The 19,189-nt window shown below is 37.3% G+C and overlaps 1 protein-coding gene across 7 annotated transcripts in view; it reads right to left on the bottom strand.

Moving 5' to 3' along the window:
• Window positions 1–19,189, bottom strand: part of gphnb (gephyrin b) — a 139,410-nt gene that overhangs the window by 66,506 nt on the left and 53,715 nt on the right. For all 7 annotated transcript variants that reach the window (XM_007255478.4, XM_007255480.4, XM_007255482.4 and 4 more), the window contains exon 2: window positions 12,485–12,563. In XM_007255478.4, coding sequence (XP_007255540.1) covers window positions 12,485–12,563 — 79 coding nt within the window. The remainder of the gene's footprint in view (window positions 1–12,484; window positions 12,564–19,189) is intronic.

The raw sequence follows: 19,189 nt of genomic DNA, 5'->3' as shown, positions 1-19,189 counted from the left end.
CATTAAATGCCACTGACATTATGATAATATAATAGCATAACAAGTATAGCAATTATATTGTTTTAAAGACAACACAATTTTAATTAACCATAGATTGGGAAATAGATCATCTTTTCTCAACCTTCTGCAGCCCACAGTGTGTGTATGGAGTCACAGTTATTGAAGCATTGGTCATTGCAAGACTGGTGTTTAAAATACTTGTAAACAAACGTACAAATAATCAAAACAGACGATATCAAATACGATTATCAAATACTATTGAGATCATGCCCATTTACAGTAGCATAAGTCGATAATGTAATTATTGTGACAGGCATACCCTGTGACACAGACTTTTAAATTAATCATCAAAAAATGGTTGAAGAATAGCTGCATCCAGAAGGTAGTGTCAGACTGCAGTTCTATTTGGAGACATTTATATGGTCAACTCTCTGTCATATTTTAAAAGTAGATGAAGTTGTAGAGGTTCCTAATGGTATCCTGTGAGGTTCCTAAAGATTTTGCAGCAGGAGTGGTGTGTATGTAGTGCGTCCAACAGCATAACCACACATTTTTAATCTGGGCTAGTTCTTGTGATGCGACTGGCAATGACAAAGTATCTGTCCTGAGTATAAGGATCAGCATTGTTCGGTTGGAATAGCACACTGTAGTGTGCATTCAAAAACAGTAGGGCAAGTTGCGGGACCTTATTAACATAAATTTTGGCTGTCATAATGCCGGTATCCCCACAACTTTTGATCTTGGAGCTGACCACAGTGCCGCCATACATGCATTCTTGGGTCGTTTTGACCAAGACATTCATCCCTGAAGATCACTTTCTGCTATTCTGAGTCACTCATGATTACCCAATAATTTTACCACTGTTGGTTATTTCATTCTAGATGCAACTCTTTTCTGATAGTGAGTGTGTATTTTTCTTCCTTGTCCTTTCTTGATAAGCTTTTTCTCTGAGCAGATGCTGTTTTTTTCCTGTTTTTTCTGAGATAGTTTGTTCCGGGATCAACTCTGCCTCTTCCATGCTGCACTTGACCTTCTGTCCCCATATCTGAGAACAGATGTTGCTTGCTGTATAGACTCAGACAGAGTCCACCTCCCTCCAGTAGCTATCCTGGGTGTGGTTGCTCATATAGTAGGGTCCTAGACACAAGTCAGGCTACATCCAGTCTCACCCATTTATGCTCCTCACTAAGGCTGGGAATAGGTACTGTTAGAGCACCATTACCATATAAGCTGTTATTGATTCAGATATTAAGAGCGAAATTAGCTTAATAAAAAGAGGCAATTTCATAAAATAATGAAGGAATGAAGGCATGGACTGACATTTCATCATTATTATTCTTTAGGAAACTGAACATAATGGGTAATGATGTAGAAAAGAAGATGGTAGATATGTAGCACATGCATATAACAAGTCTGACCCTTGTCAAACACAACTATAATAACAATGTTCCAACTAAAGAGAGATGCCAGGCGATCACCAAAGTATTATCCAAAAGTACATCCCTGAAACGTAATTACTTTGCTTCCCGAGTCAATTAAAATCTACATAAACTTAATAAAATGACACAAACAAAGCTTACGAAAGCTAAAATCATCTGCATAATGTTCCACTGTCACACCTTCAAACTATAGGCCTCATTAATCAATTGCTGTGTCACATTAAGGCAAAAACATCTGATTTGAATCAGTTCAGCCTGATAATGTTAACTTAGTCATAGAGATTTTTTGACTCTCTCACTGTTTGTGTCTACAGGTCAGTTTCAGTCTGGTTGAAATGGAGACTGGTTTCTAATAAAAGTTGCTGATCTTAATTGAATATTTGCAAAGAGTTGAGAACGCCAACAGGCCACATTATAACTTTTATTTGGCTGGTTCTTGTCTGTGACTTGTCTGTTTTACACCACTGTTATAAACTAATGAAATTCTAATGCCACATCACACATCCAACTCAGTAAATAGATCAAGAATTGTATTATTTATTATTAGGTGTAGAATATTTATTGAGCAGAATACTTATTCAATCCCAAATGTGAGCAAAACCGAGACCATGTAGGCAATTTTGGTTTAATTCTAGACTTAATGCTGATGTAACACCCAGGGTATGATATTTCCATCCAGGCTACCTGGGGTAATTCAGTGAAATCACACATATAGTTCCTGCACAAATTGAGCAGTAATTTCACTTACAAATCACATTACACGGCTTCCTTGGGTAAAACTAATCTGATTAGGGCTTGTTAGCGTAGCATCTCTTTTTCTGCGCTAGATTTAATATACCAAACATGTCTTGGCTGATCAACTACATCTAAAGTCAAATCATACATACTATATGGGATCTGCTAAACAGCCTTTGTTCTTAGGTTGGTTTTCCATATTTCTATTTAATTATGGTATCTCTCTGCGTTTATTTTGTCTCAGAGGGAATTATGGAATTAAAAATATGGAAAAAGTACAAAGAAGTCCTTTGAAAATGTTTCCATTTTAAGTTGCACCTTTGTTCCTAGCAGAGTAGTAGTTAATTCATAAGTCCCCAATGTGTAGAAGACACATGCTTAAGTATAATATGTATTTTAGCTTAAATGCTAGACATTTTAGTTTAATTGTAAAATATGGAAAAAATAAAGCAAATAAAGGTTATACTATATTGTATCCGCTAGACAGTCTTTGTTCTTAGATTTGTTTGCCCATATAATCATGTAAGTGTGTCTTTGTTTATTTGTATTGCATTTTTTTGTTCCCTTTTTATTTTGTCTCAGAGGGTATTCTGATAATCGGCAAAAAATAAGTAAAAAGATTCAGTCAGTTAAGGCTTTCACCTCGTCCACACCAAGGTTCATATGCTTTTTACATTGTAAAATTTAGTCTGATTAGATTTGGTTTGCTTTTTTTTAGGTGTTGTGCCTAATCTGTCAGAACCTGACTCTGACTTAACAGGCATGCACATCATGCAGCAAAATAAGCATAACAGACTCTGAGATTTTTCTATTTCTGTTATTAAATTAGAGTTAATCTACAGTTAGAGTAGATACGGGAATCACCAGTGTAAGGATTTTTTTTTCTATATGGCTGCATGATGCGCAAACACGCCAAGGGCAATTGGAAAATACTTTTTATATTTATTTATTATTATTTTATTTTTTTTACTTTAAAGATGTTTTCTTTTTGGGTTGATTATTATTTTTTTGTTTCTAGCAAAATATCAGTCCTGTCATCAGCCAGCAGTCCTGGGAACACTGGATAAGTATGTCCTGTCCTCATAACAGGCTTATTTCATTTGTGATTCACTCCTATTTTCTCTGGTTTTGATTTGTGTTTTGTAGCTTTCTCGGTTCGAATGACGGGATGCTGAGCACAAATAACTTGGGTTGGCTCCCTTGGTTTCCAAGGCAACCACTTCAGATTGAAGCTGGTAGTTGCAGGGGGTGTATGCATATGTTTGTTTGCCTGTGTGTGTGTGTGTGTGTGTGTGTGCGCGAGCGTATTTGGGAAGCTGCTGCGTTCTCTGTTTTGTTAAGTGTGTGCCTCAGTGGCAGGAGGGTGGGCTGCTTTTCTATTTTGAGTACAATGGGTTTGTGTGAGTGCGAGTAATACTGTGTTCCATGAACAGATGCTGGATTTGGGCACCTCTTAAATGCATGAGTACACACAGTACCCACACCAAGACCATGATCTAGATCCCTACTACTCACTGCTCTCCTCACATCAGCTCAACTAGCTGTGAGCCTGTCTGAGGTATCAGAGATCTGGGTGGTTCATTTTATGCACATGAAAGCAGCATTACAGCCACACAATCACTAACTTTGGATTCTTAAAATAACACATTGGTGGAAAATCTGAAATTAGATACCTCAGACATACCTGTAAACAAAATCTGTAAATTAACAGTAAGAGTTTTTGTATTTAAAATTCCTGCTTTATGTAAAATGGGAAGCAAGTTTTTTTGTGAAGTAATTTTGCATTATCGGTAGGAACAAGTATATATATGCACTTATGTAGACTTTTGTGGGGTTGCTAAGCTGTGAATTTTACACTCTGCTAAAATTAGCCCAACTATAGCTACATAATATTATTTTACTTCATAATTTAGATAAACTATTGAATATTTCATTTTAATGTTTTGAGGTTTTATTACATAGTTAGCATAGCAAGCCATTAGGTATTAACCATTAGGTATTAGCATTAGCTAAATTAGAGATAATTGTTAGCCTAACTTATGTAACAGAAATAAATTTGCGGGTCTGATCCTTACTAATCAGTTAGCTAGCTAGCTAGCTTAGCTATTAGCATGCATTAGGCAACCACTACTTAATTACACAAACATAACATTAGCAGTGTTAGCTAACGGTGACAAACTTATTACAAAGTTTATAGTAGTGGGTAAAGTTCAGGTATGCTGTGAAGTGCATGTGAAAATGTGAAAAAGTGTTAATTTTGGATTTTTCAGTATTTTGGTGAAAAAAAAAAATGTGGCTGTAATCATTAAGTGTTACCAGAAGATTCGGCTTAGGAAGATTCACACTTGTGAATGAGGTGTTATCTTGTGAGTGAGGTTGAAAACTGTCCAGAATGCTCACAGCAAGGTTTAAGAGAGTCCTGATAGTGGGTGTCAGATGGATAACACATTCCATTTACAAAATTGTTCAGACATTTATAATTCCTTTATCCTCAGTGTTCATACATCTAACAATGCATTATCCTCCACAGTGGACAGTGGGGGATAATGATCATGGCCAGCGGCATCTAGTTAGAATTATCTGTGCAAAAACAAGCGACTATGGCAGAAATCCCATCCACATTTCAAAGCAAAAGAGCCCCCACACATCTCACACAGGTCAGTCCAGCATTCCTTATTTTTAGTAGAAAATTAAGATGTGTTTCTATTTGGATTGTCAGAATTTTTCAGCAGATAATGTTGTTTAAATAAATGTTTTTGTCCCAGTCTTGAGTAATTTTATATTTATTAATACAAGATAATATAAAACATAACATTTCTACTGCTAGTAGCTCACCATGTCTCTGTTGATGAAATGAGTAAACCTGGTGTTTAATTTTCCTCACTTCAGTTCTTTAGTAGCTCAACTGTTTTTGGAAGCTGAAAACTGGAGAAAACCTAATCCACTCTGCACTGCAGTATATTTGCCAATGCAGTTCCAAATACAAGATTGAACCATTTCGCCAGTGTTCTGAGGCACACAAGCAATTGCACACATTGACTCACAGCATTTACCGCTTATTTTACCCCTCAGATGACGAATATCTCAACTCTTAAAAGTACTAGTACCTCCTGACAGGTCTGGCATGAAAACAAGTATAGACTAGTCTGGGCAGTGCGGTCAAAATGTGCATAATAGTATATTTAAAGATTTATGCAGTTTTGCAGTATAGTGTATCATGATGTTTTTATTATGCTCATTTTTTGGCATGACCGGAATGAGAGTTACTGACTTATTTTATTTCAAAAATTCATTATGTTTCAAGGGCAACAGGAAAATATATACAGCCCAAACATTCAGCAATATTCTGTTAAAATGAGACTTGAGATTTTCTTTTAGGAATTTCTCATTGTACATGACATCATCACAGTCAGACCAAAAGCTTGCATCTTTATGTCACACTTCCAGGTCTCTCATTGACCTGAACTACAATTCCCATTATCTCCTTCTCTCTAATGTCTCATGTCACATGCCCCATGCTGACCAATAATATAGAGTTTTCCCGATCATCTTCCCCTGGATACTGATCAGTTTACCTATAACGGATTCCCCTGTTGTGCATTTTAATCCTGTCTGTTCCATTCTGTTTGTCAGGCGAAGTTGTGGCAACCCTGGTGTTGCCTACCAAGCTGTCTATCACTGCCTGTTGCATATTATATATCTATCAGTCTTTAATTTATTTTTGGTTATCCTATATTAGCTTAATACTTTGGTTTCTTGGTTTTCGTTTGTTTATTTAGTTCATGGTTCATTTACCCATTACAGCTCTCTTACATTCACTTTAGCATATTTGCTATATTTGCTATATATATTAAATATATTATTTTTTAAATATATTGTTTTACATGAAAATCTGGTTTGTTTCTACAACCATACACTCCAAAATGCTAATTTTATTTAAGAAGAAAAAATAGTTTCTACCTTCTGGTGTAAAGAAAATGAATTGATTTGAATCCACATAACTTCACATAGCTCCAAAAGTTTAACATAAGAATCAGCTGTAGTTTGATAACTGTGTGGAAATGCAACTTATTGGTTCTTTACCTTAGATAATACAGGTTTTCAATTTGTAGCCTTTGAACGCCAGTACTAAAAGGTAAGCCTACAGACTACAGAATGTTCCAGATTTTTTTTACTTTCCCATAACAAATTTCTGGGCGCAACCTTTATTTAGAACAGAAAAGGGCATATATGACAATCAGCAGTGGTTCTCTCACTTCTCTAGAAGGAACACTTATTCACCCTCCACCCCAACACATGGAGATTAAACAACACACACTTACAGACACATAACCCTCACCACAAAGCATTAAATCCCACCTAATTACCACAAACAAACAGAAAAGGATGGCAGAGCACGCTGGAAGCTTCCCACCACTGCACCTTTCCATTATCACCCCGTCCTCCATTGTCGGCACCACCAAAAAACTTTTTTGGCATTTTTTTCAGTGTATTAATTCCAGCGGATAAGTCCAACACTAGAGAATGAGAATAACAATGTGAAAACATCACTTAACTCTCCTTATTACTTTCTGTTGCAGATCTGTCCACTCCTACCCCACTTCTGCTTTCTGCCTGTAAGGGCAGATTTGGGCCTGTCTGTTCCTCACACACACACACACACACTCACACACACACACACACGCACACACACACACACACACACACACACACTGGGCCAGTCTAAAGCTTCCATCACACCATCAATAAAACAGAGGAAAGAAGGAGGGAGAGAAGACAAGAAACTAAATCTGAGAGAGCACAGCAGAGGGAGTTAGCACAAAGCAGTCAGACAGAGAGAGAGAAAAGTGAGAGGCAAGGAGGAATAAAGGGACAGAGGTGAGAAATCAAAAGGGAGAGACGGCATATTCTTTTTCCCCTGTCATATAATTCTTTTTTCCTCTCTCTCCTTTCTCTATCTCTTCTATACTCTATTTTTCTTCTCGTTTCCTCTCTTGCATATTTTTCTCCTTTTCCTTCTCCCTCTCTCCTCTCTGTTTTATCATGTTTACCCTTTTATTTTCTCCATTTAAATTTTGTCTCTTTCTCTCTTCTGTATTTTTTTTCTCTGTCTCTCACACTCTCTGTGTCACATCTTGGCCTCATCTCGTGTCTCTGTGTGTCTTCCCCACGTGACCTGTGCTCCCCTGTGTCTCCCGTCTCAGTACTTTTCCACCTGTTTCTCATTTGTAGCTCCGCCCCTTCCCCAGGTGTTTCCAATACTAGTGTGTTTCATGTTACTATAAAAAGCACTCCTCTGCCACTTTGTCTCCGTCGGTCTTTGCACTAACCTCTGTTGTTTTGTCTCTCTGTGTTTCTCCGCGTTTCTATAACCCTAGCTCCGTGTTTATTCCTAGTTTGTTTCCTGTGCTCCTTATTTCTCTGTTTATCTCCAGTTTATGTTTCCAGTCCCTTGTTTATTTCCGTTAACTCCTTGTATTTAACCCTGCTTTGTGTTTATTAGTTTATTCCCTTGTATTTATTTCCCTGCCCTGTTTGGTTTGTTTATTTTTATTATATTCTCTAGTTTGTTTTAGTTCTCTGGTTCCTCTCGTTTGTTTTCTGGTTATTTTCAGACATTTAGTTTTTTCCCTAGTTCATTGTATATATCTCCCTGTTCCGTGTTTTAGTGTTTACTTGTTTCTTGTTTCTTTGTTACTTGTTATTTATTTATTAAATTATTATTTATTGATTTCACCCTACCTGCACTTGTGTCCGCCTCCTCGTCTCCCTGCCTGGGTATTCCTGACACTCTGGCCCAGATGTGGCCCAGATGTGCCAGTTTGGACTCCCCGTGCCTCAGCTTCGTAATTAGACCCATCTGCTGCGGTGATGTCATTAATAATGCAGGGTCTTTGTACTGAGTGGAAGATTTGGGCACACAGAGACAGAGGAGGACAGGGGAACCCTCACTCCATCCATCCACACACTCTACACACGGCTCGGCAACCTGACCTCATGTGCATAGCATAGACTGATATACTGATCAATTACTTCTCAATGCACTGAGTAAATGATGGAGTAGCTGCTCTGAACAGAGCAAAAAGACAGATTTAGACCAGTTATAGAAATTATGTAAACAACAATAATCACTCCAGAATAACTGCATAAACTACAGAGCATCAGTAAGCTGACTGGATGACACCACATTATACCATTAGATTTTATTAATTCATTTATTCATTTTAATGTCCTAAAAACTAATTGAGCCACGCCAACAAATAACCATATATCAATTACTTTTACTTTTAGCAGAAAGATGTTATTTTCTTTACTATTGTAAGTCATTTTATATAAGGTCCCTCCTAGGTTATGAATAAATAAATGTAAGTCTAAACACAATATAGTACAATATAATTTTAATGCAAAACAAAAAACAACAACAAAAAAAACCCTGAAAGGTAGAAATGGTTGGTATATGGATATTCATTGGAAGGGCTCAATTACTTTATTATTGGAAACACAGGGTAGATATTTCTAATATTGTGGCCAGTAAGTGGAAATACAAGATTGCTGTTCTAATAAAGTAGCAACATAGTTTTGATGTTTTCTGCTAATATACAGCAGTGCTTGCATTATAATTATGTGTACATAAACACAGACTGTTAATTTATGCATTTGGGCTTGAAAAAATATACGGAGAAGTTTTGTCCTATAGTATACTGTGTAATTTTTTGATTAAATAAATAATTAGTATTTCATCTTAAACAATATTTGGCATGATCAATATGTTATCCAGTTTTACTTCATGATCTCTGGTTTATTTATTTGAGTGATATATATATATATATATATATATATATATATATATATATATATATATATATATATATATATATATATATATATATATTTAACCATGGTAAAAATCCATACGTGTTGTGTTTAATTAGGCCAAGATAGGCTTTAAGGCCCTGTCTCAGAGTTGGTACAAAAACTGTAAGTTTAATCAGTATTTTGTGAACTATATAGGATATTTTTGGGTTTTCACAAAAGCAGACTATTGTATCTTACCAGATGCAAACCTATGGTGCCTGTTTTAATATTAGTTACCAGTCATCATCTTAGGTCGAGTCAATCTCAAGGATGTACATCACTCACTTGTGATTGGTAGAATGGCAGATGATGAGGTCCGTTGGTTAAAGCATAAAGACTACATCAAAGAAGACTGAAGTTTAGACTGGGGGATGCTGAGATCTGCTGGCTGAGACCAACAAAATACAGTCTAGTTATTTTAAGGCCTCATTGTTTGAGTGTTTTTTAATCATTTTCCGTTTCTATTTAAATTTTTAATAATCTGTTGCTTTCCAAAAACGCTGTTTTGTGTAGAATCTGTGGCAAAGCTAATTTCGGACTGGGACTCATTTTTTTTGCTTATGTTGTATCACACCAGATACATCAGGATCTATTTTGACTGAATCTTTTAGGCTAAACAACAACTTATTATCAATATTGATTGAAAGTTTAAAAATAATGTTATACAACATTTTATATACACAATTTATAATTATAGATTATGCTGTGTTTTTGGTGTTGGTGTTTTTTTTTTGTATTTTTTACATTGGATTTTGTTGAAGTTTTTATCATATCATACCATTTAGAAGAATTTATTTTAAGCATACCGAGATATGAGTTTTTCCACTTATATCGCCCAGCTCTAACGTGCATGCATGGCCTTGCTGTTGGTGACACACTGTAAAACCCATAGTGTCACACAGTGGCAGGGCAGAGTAACCGTGGCAATGTGAGTGGACAGGTGTCTATGTGGATGTGCGTGTGAGCGTGTGTTAGTGCATGTGATGCTGCTGAGTTCAGACAGTGAGTCATGATGATGTATGTATCCATCATGGTTTGAATAAAAAACATGACGAGCATATGAAAGTACAGTCTACTGCTTTAACCCCAAGAGCGGATATTAGCATTATTAGCATGGCATCTGACACAGCCTGTGTGTCCTGTGTCACACACACACCCATGTTATGAAGCTAATGAGCTGCTGTCTAACAGTGACACTGGAGTATTAGACACAGCATGGTGGCTTAATGAAGAGACATGGCTGTGACGCTGTGATACAGGAGTTGAAATGGGTACAAAAGAGGCTAAAATCAAAAGGCAGTGCTTGTATTATGTCTGTTTTGGAAGAGTTTTTGCTTGTTTGTCTTTTATTAAATACATTATGAAATGTGTCTTTATGATTTTTCTAAATATTATTGCCATAATTTTATTTTAGCAAATTATTACATGATGCTACCAGTGCTGAGAAGGTAAAGGCTATAGCATGTACGGTACTTTTTCTTCATGTGAAGCAAATCACTTCTTGCATAAAATAAATGTATCAGTTTTAAATTAACACACAACTAACACTGTGAATTTCATTGTTTATTTAACACTATTGTGATTTAACACTGGCAAATTAGTGTTGTTATTAAATAGAACAATTTTGGAAGAAAGAACATTCCCAATCTAACATCCTATAAGTACTCTGGGTGTCGCTTATGTATCATGACAAATTTTCACAACCCTCCACTGCCCCATTTTCTGCCTCTTGAGTTTATCTTTCGTTACTGACTCTACTTATAGGAGAGGGAGGACTTGTTTCCTAGCTGTCCAAACTCCAGCCCAAAGTTTTCTGAGTTTTTTCCCCTCTTGTCTTTCTATTTCTGAATAGCCATAAACTGATGGCATATTCTAAACTAGCAAACTGTGTATTGTTTCTTATAAATACACATTGGAGACTTAAAAAACCCACATTTGAAGTAGAACATCCTTACTGACTACTTTTACATGCAATTCATAATCTGATTACTGCAAAACAGCTTCATTTCTTAGTTATCAACACGTGAACTTAGTCAGATAATGGGATTTTTTTTTAACCTGAGCTTACCATGAGTCAGGCACAAATCGGATTTTTGCTTTCAACCAGACAATAAACTCACAGAATAAGACATGACATTAACGTACTGTATTTTAAGGACTATAAGGTGCACCATATAAAAGGTGCACTATCAATGAACGTCTATTTTTTGGTCTATTTTTATACATGAGGTGCACCCGATTATAAGCCGCACTTTAAGCAACAATAGTAAGGAACAGTTCTGTCGCCATGTTTCCCTTCTAATTCAGCAGGTGTGGTCGCTGGGGGGTGGTGTGCTTAAATAACTACAACTAAAAATATTTTCTTTTAAAGTCAAACGAGTGCTGGTTGTTAAACTACACAGATTTCTCTCCTGACAACTGTTTATTTGGGTAAATAAAGTGCTTTCATTTATTTACAGTAAGCTCTGAATTCCAGTGTTTTAGCAAAGTTAGCAGCAGCGCTAGTTGCAGTTAGCAGCGCTTAGCGCAAAAAATTGCCGCCTGATAGCGGCAATGAGGAACATGAGGAATCCTGAGTCTTCCGGTAACTCAGGGCGCTATTAGCTAGGTAGCTTGGTTTAACACGGTAAAAGCACAGGCTACAGTCTTAAAATGCTCAGCTCTGAACGGCGAAAGAGCTAGCGCTTTAAAATTCAATTAAAATAAATTCAGGTTGCTCAAATTCGACCTGTCAAATTCGACTCCTAAAATACAACGTTCAAAATTCGCTGTCAACATCCGGGACACACAGGATGAGCAATCGATTCAGTCTTCAATCGAGCCAACAACCAGCCAATCACATCACGCTCCGAAGATCACGTGACACGGCCAGTAGTACAGCGCTAGTAGTACAGTAGTAACGCTGCTCTCTTATTTCTGTCATCGCCATCTGTTTTTATTCATGCACAGATTAAGAAATCTGAGAATACTCCGGTTAAGAGTAAAAACGCACTGGGAATCATATGATTACTGAGCTATAAAATCCAGCTCTCTTTACTAGATTCCTTAGAAAACTGTAGTAAACCATTTATAATCAGATTGTCATGTAAATGTACTTACTGACTAAATGTAGCATTGCAATGAGTGATGGGAAGAGCCAGCCAGAGAGAGTAAAGCCAGTTTTGCTCTCTGGGACTTGGATATAGACATGTATGACTATGGTATCATTGGGAATGGAAACTGTATCTGATCTTGTGGTGATTAAAATAACTGATGCTGGATGGTAAGTTCTCCTAGTCCAACTCATCCAACTCAAGATTTCTTACAGGGTTCCATCATTACAGGAACACAGTTCCACTGGCCCACAGCCTATGGTTTATGTTGGTGAATGCATTGGTACTACAAATTTCAAAACAAGGCAAGTTGCTCTCAGATAAGCAGTGTATTTTAGAGTGTGTGGGTGTGTTTTGACTTACAGTGAAGGGTCGTGCACTAGGTCTTTGAGGTTGATGCCACTGCGATCCTCAGCAAGGTTACGAAAACAGCTGTCACTCACTGCAAAACAAGACAGACAGAAAATGTATGTATTAAAATAACAGTAACAACAAGATAGAATGACACTGAATGACAAATCTTTGGAGATGACGAGGAACTGATAGGTAACCTTGACAATGCATGCATTACTAGTATCAGTAAAAATGATGGTTAATAACTGCTGACTTTTTGACTACCATAATTTCCACAATTCTATGCCATGATGGTGAAGAGGACCATTTTTAACATTTTTATTGTATTAAAAACACTCTCTTTCATCATCACGCAATCTTATATACTCCAAACTGGTAAGACAGAGATTTTTATTTAGATATTTATTTTTACCCTATTTATGTTTAATCACCTGGGACTTTGGACTGAACTGTCTTAATGCTCAAGGGTCTGAAATACTGAAGTAGTAATGGCTATACTAGAATTATAATGTACTAAGCTGGCTTTTATGTAAACGTTCAGGCCTATTTGTGCTTTCTGTAAGTACTTCCCCTGTTCTTGTAAGAAACCCTTCAAGCCTGATTATTGTGGCTGTGATAAGCTAGGCTCCTCACTTTCTTTCATTTCTGTCTACAGCAAAAACAGAAAAACCTTATACAAAAATAAAAAAATACATGCATATGTGAATAATGATCAAGTAAATAATATTTATAACATTGACCTTACTTTTACTGATATTCACTGATGTGAAGCACACTGCACCTCACTCTGTACTTTAAATAGCAGAGTTCACATCTGGACAGTCCACAGAGAATTTCTTTAGAGCAATTCTTTTCTCACACAGACACATGGACACTCACACAAACATACACAAACACACACACACAATCACATCTGCGAGTGCTGTGTCCAATGACCAATGATGGCAGAGCAGGTGTCAGCCACATGAGTCACGAGAGACTGAAATCAGGGGTAGGTGAGACTAACAGCAGAAGTAGGTGAGACCGAGACAAGGTTAGGAGTGTGAGAGAATGAGCCTAGACTGAGAACATGCGTGGGCGAGACTGAGTCAGTCTGAAAGTAGGCACGGCGAGACGGAGTCAATTCTAGCCCAAGAGAGGGAGACACAGAGTCAGTGTCAGGAACGGGTGAGTCAAAACCAAGACCAAGAGTAGACCATACTGAGTCAAGACCAATACCAGAAGTGGACCAGAATGAATCAATACTGTGGCAAGAGTCAGTGAGACCAAGTTAATATAGAGGTCAGAAGTAGGTGAGACTAAGCAAAGACCAAGACCAGAGGTGAGCATGCTCTGTTACCTCGTTTTTCCACCAATCAAGTCCTCGAATCACTGCTTCTGTCCATTTTCCTATCTACTCCTGGTTACTTTCGCTTTTCCTTGCACACTATGTTCCTTCTCTTTGAGGCAATAGTCTGGAAATTCAGACAGAGTCACATTGCCATGAATTTATTCAATACCACATATTGAATTGACCTAAATTTGAATAGAAAATATTTTAGATTCAATGTACTTTTTGCTCTTTACACAGCCACAAAAATATAAATATATTGTCAAATATAATGTAAAAGATTACATTTTAAAAACATACATCTGATTGTAGCTTAAGTTTTATACCAGAAACCACACAGGAAGTAGAAGCCCCTCCACCTTCCTGATTTCTCCAGTCGCTTACGTGTGAAATGCTGAGGCTGCGTATTTTCTACACACATCTAGAAGAAAGTAGCACAGAAATTCATGAATATGCCATTGTTGCAGTGAGTGTGCGGCTTCTTCCGGTTTATATTGTGCTTCACTTTACAAAGCTGTGCTCTAATGGAAAAAAGCCAACAACAAAATAAGAAAAAGAGGATGCTTTGCCTTTATCTAGTCTTGAGTAAATATCTCCGTCCTCACTATTCTAAGATGAGACAAAGGGCAGACCAGACCAGAGTCGAGAACTACCTCACTTCACTTCCTTACATATCAACTCAACAATTGCAAAAATCAAAGCATTATTAATGATCACCATTTTTTTTACTAATATCTCAATTTAATTTTTAAAAAATCTTAAGCATTAGAGTTAGTAATATTTGATAATTTCTTAACTAGTTCAATTAATAATTTGCAAACTTAAGTGTTTAACAATGTTTATTACTTTCATAAGTACTGTTGCAGTACAGTTTTATCCTTTATGCACCAACAACAAGAGTTATAAAGAACAGTGACATTGCACTGTGACAGAAAGCACAGTATTTATGAAAGGAATTTTGATTACTGATTATATTAAAATCTAACTAACTGCATCCATGTGTTCAAAATCCTGGGGAAGGTGAGTTTGATAGGGACTGTTTTTACTTTATGGCAGTGCACCTTCATATTAAAAGTGTAATGCATTACCAAAGTGATAATTCGGCTTAGATCACATTTTTCAAAGCAACAAAGTGAGATGTAAATTTAAAAAGTGAATTTTTATTACATTTTAGATTTTAGTAGTAGTTTGATTTAGTGACTTTTATTTTGAAAGTCTACTTGTTAGTTTGCAATAGACTCTCCTTAATTTTCAACCAGAGAACCATAAGAATTTGTCATTTTTGGCATTTATATTTTTTATATTTTTCTGTAATGGAACACATTAAAATGTCTGCATATGAAGAATGCATATGAAATGGTTAGAATGGGGGTCAAGCTAAAAATTTAGATTAAAAACTGAAAACTGGGTTTAACTTATTTGAACCACTTGAAAAGTGACTTATTTTGTGTATCTGTCGAGCATGTGCAGGGTACACATCCTTACATGGCAAAGTTTTATACAGAAACCTCTTAGACGATTGAGATTAGAGCTGCACAAAATATTGCAATTGTAGAAATTAATTAAAAATGTAAAATAATTTGCTTAATTAAAAAAAGAAAATTCACACTGTTCTCATTCTCTATAATACAGGTACCATAAACAGATGGTATCCTGTATCAGCCCAACATCATTTATTTATCTCAGTGTTATGTTAGCTCCAAGATAACGCTGCTGCACATAAACCATTTTTAAGGGAATTACACTGACTCTTCAGGCTGTCATTCAGCCAATCAAATCATACACATTACAGTACACACCCTCCTCAGGGAGCTCTATCCCCAGCTGGGCTCAGTATGAGAGCAGGGCTGGGTGAGTGTGAGTTCACTCTCAGAGGAACAGAGCAACACTGTTATAATGGTGAACTGCACTAAACCACATTCTGGATTAAAGCTGCCTTCACTCCTCCCGACTAAAACCTCTCCTCCACTAATTTACTCTCTTTCTCCCTCCATCATCCCTTTCTACTGTCTCGGTTTCCCTATTCTCATGAATACAGTAATTAACTACTACTACAAAACAGTAGCAATAAACATAAATACAAGAAATCTAATTATTTATTAAGTCTACAGTCTAGAGGCTTTTCATCTGTGTAGAAGAACAAGGTGGAGTGAAATTGCATTCTGCTGGTGGCTCTGGCCGGCGGAGAGAAAGCAGATATTCCTGTGTGTAGGTGATCTGTCCTGTAGTAGTAAATCCACAGGCACTGTCCATTACAATCGCAAGGAGGCACAAGGCCAATGGCATTTTAAAAGGAGCAATGCCTGCACTGCAAAAAACTAAATCTTAGCAAGTGAAAGATTTTTTTTTTATCTTACTAAGCACTGTCAGTGTAACTGTCAATTGCTTATTAGTTGCATTGCTCATTTTAGAAATTACAAACTTAAAAAAAAAATCTCCTTATTTTAGGTAATTTAAACATGCACAAAAAGTCATGAGTCAAGTTATTTACACTCTTGTGTCCAAATGTAAAATATAATTTGCTAGTGTTGCCCACTCTTGAACTGGAATGAGAAGAAAAAAGGGGGGGGGGGCAGGAGGATTCGGGCAGGAGTTCGGAGCAGCTTTGCTGGAAAAGCGTGAAGCTGAAGACCCCCACCAAAAAAAGAGATACATGAAGAAAAAAGGAAGAAGGAAAGAAAGAGGAAGATGGGGAGGAGGTGGGTACGAAGTTGTTCGACACACAGGTAGAGAGGAAGTAAGGGTTTATATAGGGAGGAGAGTGGGCGGAGTAAGGGCGTGGATGAATCTCCCAAAATTAAGTTATATTCATAACTCCACTATCACAGATTTGATTCAAGTCTTACTTCAAGGTTTTGAAAGAAAAAAGAAAAAAAAATGCTTACCCCCTGGGCTGATTTATTTTCTTAATATAAGCAGAGACCGATAGAGTGTCATGTGATCACGATTAAGAGTAATGCAAGTGTCAGGGTCATTATGGGAAATGGAGTCCGGTTCAGCTTGAAAGACAGAGGAAAGTGTGACGCCACAAACTCACAGGCTTATGCAGAAGTGCCACGCCCATGAACCTACAGGTACCATGACTAATGCAAGGCATTGGTTAGAGGGGTATAAAGTCCCCCCAGCATTACAATGTGGAGGATGTGCGATCATCCAACATCCTGACCTCACTAACGCTCTTATCGCTAATTGCAATTAAATGAGTAGAAAGTAAATGAGTAAATCTAGTAGAAAGTCTTAAAAGACAGAAGAGACAGTGATTCCAACAAAAGCAGTATAAACTATTTTAAAACTTTTTTTAAACCCTTGGTTTTGGGAGAAACAATGAATGAGCAAGTGTCCCAATATTAGTGTTCACATCATGTTTTTTGTGCATGTGAGTATATGTGTGTGGACATTTCATTCTCTGTGCAATGAGCAGTGCAAAGGCCTTTTTATATGAATGAAGTTAGAAATCCAAGGACGCTTTACAATTTACTTACATACAGTATATACCGCACAATTACACAAACACACACCAGATCAATTTAGAGTATTCAATTTTTCTGGGTAATTTTAGAGTATCCAATTTACCTGTTGTCCATGTTTTTGGACTGTGGGAGTCCAAAGAAAACCCATGCAGACACTGAGAGAACATGGAAACTCCACCCAGATAAGGACTTGAACCCAAGACCTCAGTGCTGGGATCGTATAGGGGAGTATATGAGTATGTGTGTGTGTTTGTGTGTGTGGTGAGGGGGGAGGGGGGTGTATGGGTCAGTTCAGTCCAGTCCTTGTGTGTTGAGGAGTGTTGAAGAGAGAGTGTGAGGGATGGGTGTGGTCTGGTGGCTTAGCAGATGCAGTGTGTTGTGTAAATGTCCATCAACAAAGAAAAAGGGATTTAAAAAGTAGAAGAAACCTCTGTGCCTCTTGCCCTCCTTTCTTTCTCCCTTCTGTACATCCTGAATTAGAGGAGCTCCTTTTCCTTTCTCTCTCTCTCTCTCTCTCTCTCTCTCTCTCTCTCTCACACTCTCTCTTTTGCTTCCCTCTCTATACCTCTCCCACCTTTCTTTCTTCCTCTCCTTTCTTGTCTCTCTCTGTTGCCTCTCCCTTTATCACACTCTCTCTTCCTTTCTCTCTCTTAACCCCCAGCTAAAAATAGCATGCATGCTCTGCTCCCCCTTTAAGAAGGCAAGAAACGGCATGAACCAATCACCATGGCCCTCATCCAATCGGTGTGTGTGTGTGTGTGTGCGCACACGGGGGGGGACTCCTAACAGTGCTCCTCTGAACAGCAGTAGTAATTGTGCAGAAGAATAGCGTGGGAGTGCAGGAGAGATGGAGTGTGAGGGGGGGTTATAAAAACGAGTGCTGCACCAGAAAGAGAGAGAGAGAAAAAGAGAGAGAGAGAGAGAGTGTGTGTGTGTGTGTGTGTATGCAGCAGAAACATTCTTCAAAGGAATATTAATGTCGTCCTGTGCAGGAGCGTGGCACATGTCAGAAGATGGAGAAGAAGAGCAGAATAGATGGGTAGATGAATGCAGTCGTGCTGCGCAGTCCGTCGTTCAGCAGCTGTGGATTCCCCCTGCTGTCTTCTGCTGAATAAATACCTCTCAATTAACGTCACTGATGGGACTACAGTCACACACACAGGTCAAGACCCCTTATTGTTTCTTTCTTTCTACAAAAACTGCCCATAATCAAACAAAATGATCCTGCATGTAGATGATTCATACAGTCTTCAACAGGTGCTGGTTTCAGCTGGTTTCAATCTCTTTAAAACGTGACTCAGACTCGGTGTACCAATCTGGAGAGTTACTTACACAAGATAGCTAAGGTTTAGCTAGCTAGTATACAAAAAAAACTTTTATAAAGTAGTAAATAATAAAACACTGCGACAATGGCAAGTTCTACATATCCATTAATTAGCTAATTCACCCACTCTTTACTTTTGCCAGATTCTGCTTTTACTGGGTCCCCAGCTCTGGAAAAAAATTAAGAGACCACTTGAGCTTCTGAATCAGTTTCTCTGATTTTGCTGTTTATAGGTATATGTTTGAGATTGTTGTTTTATTCTATAAACTACGAACAATATTTCTTCCAAATTTCAAGTAAAAATATCGTCATTAAAGCATTTATTTGAAAAAATGAGAAATGGCTGAAATGACAAAAAAGATGCAGAGCTTTCAGACCTCAAATAAGGCAAAGAAAACAAGTTCATATTTATAAAGTTTTAAGAGTTCAGAAATCAATATTTGGTGGAATAACTCTGTTTTTTAATCACAGTTTTCATGCATCTTGGCATGTTCTCCTCCACCAGTCTTACACACTGCTTTTGGATAACTTTATGCCACCCCTGGTGCAAAAATTCAAGCAGTTTAGTTTGGTTTCAATCTTCCTCTTGA

This window comes from Astyanax mexicanus, chromosome 1 (assembly GCF_023375975.1).
Source record: "Astyanax mexicanus isolate ESR-SI-001 chromosome 1, AstMex3_surface, whole genome shotgun sequence".
NCBI classification, from domain to species: domain Eukaryota; kingdom Metazoa; phylum Chordata; class Actinopteri; order Characiformes; family Acestrorhamphidae; genus Astyanax; species Astyanax mexicanus.
Note: the sequence above shows the minus strand (reverse complement) of the source record. Positions and strands in the feature narration are given on the sequence as shown.